Here is a 4,746-nt window from a genome sequence, read left to right as displayed (position 1 = left end):
ATAATTTTGACCCATACAATGTATTGTTGGCTATTGCTTCAAATATCCCCCAGCGACTTAAGACTGCTTTTGTGCTCCAGGGTCACAAATTTAATATATAAAACTATATTTTAACATTTTTGTTTGACTTTTTTGGCTTTGAAGCAATTTGAAATGTAGTTTACTTAAACCACCACCAGGACCGAAGTCCATACCTCATTTATATGGATTGAGTTGTGCAAGTAGGAAATATTATATAAAAGTGAGCTAATTTGGTTTGAGTTTTATGCATTTTGTCTTTTGTCAGTCGTTGATGCGTTTTCAAGTGTTGGGGTATGTTTGGAGCGGAGGTGAGTGGTGTGGTAGTCTGGACAAGCTTCAAGAATCAGTGAAATGATTGGATCTGTGTGGATAAGGTAAAGAAGAGCAGTGCAGTGACGGTCACCACTTAACTGTAATTTTATTCAGAAAATGCATGAAGAAGCCGATGTTAATATATGTATACAACATGAACTATATTCATTAATGTTCAGTTTTGCTTCTCAAGTGGGTTTTTTTTTTTTGCCTCTCCAGTGCCAACCAGATTTGTTTGGCTGGATTATGAATGTGCCAAGAACCAAATATTTTGCTGCTGAAAAATGTACGTGGTTTTGATAAAGCAGACATAGACACTTATATAATCACACATTTTAATGAATGAAAAAGGAGGAAGTTCAGTAAGCATTTTGGTGGCGCTACTTACATTCGGAGTAACTGCAGTTAGTCAGTGTAACTATCAACGTAACATCAGAAGAATAAACAGCAAGAGCTCTTAAATGTTCTATATGCAACAGCGACGGTATCTTTCACAATAAATGTTCTTGAGTTCATGATGCGATGGTTGTGACTGGCACAAGGTTAGCTCAGACCCATGAAATCTACAGGAAACGTCTGTAACCTTTTCCAATGATTCGTCAGCACTGAAGCGATGACATTGACATTAAATTCCGTTCCCAGTACCTCAGTGTACAATAAGAGCAATAAGTATCCACAAAAGTGTAACAAAACAGGTTGACATTTTGGAGAAACCAATCATGTGGTACAATGTATGTATGGAGGGTTAAAGTACTGCTAGTTGTTCTCAAATAGTAAGCAAGAAGTTTATTTTCATCTGCACTTAATCACAGAAACCGCTAGTAGCGGTTGGGGCTGTTGACTTGCTGTTTAATATGAGGACTGAATGGTAACTACCCTTATTAAATGCTTTATCTCAATGACCTTTTTTTCTCTCTTGGCTTTATTCACAACTCAAAATCAGCGTAGTCTTAAATGAAATTTCAGCTTTCTGGAAAAGTTTTAAAATAAATAATTACAAAATCAATAACAAAGATATTTTAAATGAATTAAATGTATTCACATGGAAGACAACATTTCCAATATAAAAAAAAAAAACCTTCCAAAACAATCAACACTGGCTCCTATTACAATAAGGCTAATAATTATCTATGCTTTTGGCCAGTTTCAAACCGCTGTAGCCTGTATAAGCAAAGTGAATTAAATGACCGAATAAAACACCAAAAGTCACTAAAATCCGGAAAACACAAATTTGTTCTTTAACATATAAAAATACTATACCAAAATGAAATACAAATATATATTAGAATCTGTTAAGCATTCTGTATAAAGTGAAGGTCCTAGGGAGTTAGGAAAAGGAAATCAAAGCGAAAACAAACACCCACCCAAATGAAAAGAAATAAGCCAAACTGCACTTCTTTGTGTTTTAATCCTAGGACGATGTTCGTGGCAATTTGCAAACCTTCATGAACGCAGTAGCTTGCAGAGGTAATACTGAAGGAATCAAAAAGAGAACATGGTGGATTCTGGGAAATCGTTAGTGTTACGTCAGCGGGAGACGGGAGAATTGTCACTTCTACAGTGTTGTGGTCATAACCCATAGTCATATTGTACCCCTCAAACAGTTTCAACACTGGCCAATATAAAAACTGCAGTGGCGTTGCATATTTAGCAGTGTTTCGATAAGCGATGTTCTATTTTCTGCTCCGCAGTACTAATATTAACCACAATCCAGACATCACATGACAACGAGCATGCATCTTAGAAAACGGTGTGATGAGATCTAGCTAGCGCTTGACTTCAGCTCTCCCTTACATTCTGTAGAGTTCTCTGTTTGAGGTAATGGAGTGACAAACACTGTATGGAATAGATCGAATGGATCCTTTTGCTTGACTTTCCTTTTCTTCTCGATCTATCAAAAGTGGAAATATTGTAAAGAAGCTCCCCTCCAACAACGTAACTATGTTATGGCACCAGGAGCGTCGCAGTGCTCTTCACACGTTCACATGGAAGGCTGTTGGGTATTTTTGGCCCCCGTCTAGTTTATTAAGGATGCCATATTTGCAGTGGAATTGGGGCAGGGACACATGGAAGAGTCCCGTGTGCCACCCATAACACAAAATGATTGGAAATATCTGGTAAGACAGCATGTCGTTCCGTGCATATCTGGTTTCACACGTTCTATTTTACCAGCATGTCTCCGAGGATGTATTCTTCCACACAGATATATCATACATATAGTTTTTTTTCAGGCATGGTGGAAATGTGAATGTTCCTTTCATCACCATTACAGAGTCTTATGTGCTCAAATACACGTCCTGCACTGCAGAGAGAGTCAAAAAGACCATCATTTTCTTCTAATAGGTGTCCTGCTTTTGGGCTGAAACAAGCTAGGGGCCACCTCGCTCGCCTTTCCTCTCAGCAGAGTTGCTGTTAATTTACCATTCTGAGACCTCACGAAAGGACAAAATGGGGTTGAAATTTCAGGCTGTGGTGGAAATATAAAAGGGTGGGGGGTTAGAGTGGTGGTATGTCTCTGTATACCCAATGAAAGATATCTATTTCTGTTGACTTTTTGTGATGGCTCTTTCTGCGGATCTGTCAGACTGTGATGAGGCGGTGATGCTAGTGGTTGTGTTCTACATGCACCCCACACAGCCACACTTGATGGTCTTTTCAACCTCCTCGCTGAAGGATGCGCCATCGCTGCACTCGAAAGTGTATTTCCTGCGCTTCATCCTTTGACTGGCGCAGCAGGAGCCGGTGTCGCAGGAACCGCTGCACTCCACCCAAGACACCATGCGTGTGGTCTGACAGATGGCGTAACCGCGCTGGACCTGATAGAAGTCCCGCACTGGCTCCCCGTGGCACTCAGACTCTAAAACAACATGAAAGTCAAATTGACAATGGACAGTTACTCATCCAATAGCATAAAAAACTAATTTAATAATAGTAAAGGAGCTATCCATGCTTTATCTCATCAGAAACAGAATGTTTGACAATGACCATATGTCTGAAGGTTGTGCTTATGTTTTCTTACCCTTGTCACATAACTCTCCACTGTAGCCCATCTCGCAATGACAGTAGGCATCTCCTGTGTCAGATAACTGACAGTGGCCATGTTTGCATTGAAGCTTTCTGCATGGATTGAAGAGCTCTTCCTGCTGGTTGCACAGGGCTCCATGAAAACCCTCCTGGCACTCACAGCGGTACGACTGCGTGTCCATTGGAATACATCTCCCGTGGACACACCTGTGTAAAACGAATGAAGGAATTAGAGCATTACTTGTTGCGCCTCGGTCTGCTCTGCATATTTCACCTCAAGAATTTGACTGACTTGCTGCCCAGGCAGGGGTTCGCCGAAGGCTGGTCACAGTGTTGCCCACTCCATCCGGGCTGGCAGTGGCATACAGGGCCCGTGGCGGTGTTGGGCTGGCAAATGCCATGGAGGCAGTATATCTTTCGGCAGGGCTCACATCCGGGCACCACACCAGGTTTCATCTGGGTTTTGGTAAAGTCTTGCAGCTCATTATTGATGTAAAGGTTCTGAATACAGCCATGAAAACTGGAGCTGTTTTGGATCTGCCAGACGCGGGGAGCTGTGGGGTGGACACTGACCGGCATGCCTGATTCAGTGAGAACATTTTGTAAAGGCCGAGTTGGGAAGAGACCAGTGGTACACATGTAGCAAAATACTGATGCCACATAAATTCAGTTACCATTAATGGTTTATGTCAGCGCTCTACAAATCCTGCTCCTTGAGGCCAACTGTCATATACAGAGTTTATCTGCAACTCTGATCAAACACACCTGAACAAGTCAATAAAGGTATTCAGGATTACTGGAAAATTACGGGTAAGTGGATTTAATAAGGGTTGGAGCTAAACTCTGTAGGACAGTGGCCCCTCCAGGACTGGATTTGAAAAAGCTTGGTATACTGGTTTGGTGATTCTAGCAAAGTTCAAGAGCAATAGAGCGGAGAGCATGTGTCGTGTCTAGGTAGGTTCATGGGTGCACAGTGGTGATTGACAGTATTGTACAATTATGGTAGCTGTGATGGAGGCAGATGTCCTTGGTGCACTCCTACCTCCCACATATAGTGGAGCTTCTCCTCTCAAGGGCTGCACTTTACCAAAGTTGTCCATGGTTGTTGGGATACCACCATCTATTGAAAGGTTCACCATCTGGTCAAAGGTCACCAGTTCTACAGTGTGGAACTGACCATCATTGATGGTCTCAGTACTGTGTGTAAAACAAGCATGGAAGATATCTGATGTGAAAGCTTTATAATTGTTTCATTTGTAGTCAGCTGCTGAGTGGAAAATACAAAATGACTTGATCTTTTGAAAATGAAATGTAGTGATCAGTGATCTTCATAATTAATAATATCCCTGCATGCCAACATTTAATTTGAATTAAAAAAAAAAATATATA

The 4,746-nt window shown here is 41.2% G+C and overlaps 1 protein-coding gene across 1 annotated transcript in view; it reads right to left on the bottom strand.

Moving 5' to 3' along the window:
* Nucleotides 1-2,200: 2,200 nt before the first annotated feature.
* Nucleotides 2,201-4,746, bottom strand: part of slit1a (slit homolog 1a (Drosophila)) — an 81,183-nt gene continuing 78,637 nt past the window's right edge. The window contains exons 34-37 of the mRNA XM_016555852.1: nt 4,400-4,554; nt 3,650-3,938; nt 3,353-3,564; nt 2,201-3,190 (exon numbers count right to left, since the gene is read on the bottom strand). Coding sequence (XP_016411338.1) covers nt 2,952-3,190; nt 3,353-3,564; nt 3,650-3,938; nt 4,400-4,554 — 895 coding nt within the window. The 3' untranslated portion in view covers nt 2,201-2,951. The remainder of the gene's footprint in view (nt 3,191-3,352; nt 3,565-3,649; nt 3,939-4,399; nt 4,555-4,746) is intronic.

Source organism: Sinocyclocheilus rhinocerous, unplaced genomic scaffold (assembly GCF_001515625.1).
Source record: "Sinocyclocheilus rhinocerous isolate Xijiao unplaced genomic scaffold, SAMN03320098_v1.1 scaffold347, whole genome shotgun sequence".
In the NCBI taxonomy this organism is placed as follows: Eukaryota; Metazoa; Chordata; class Actinopteri; order Cypriniformes; family Cyprinidae; genus Sinocyclocheilus; species Sinocyclocheilus rhinocerous.
Note: the sequence above shows the minus strand (reverse complement) of the source record. Positions and strands in the feature narration are given on the sequence as shown.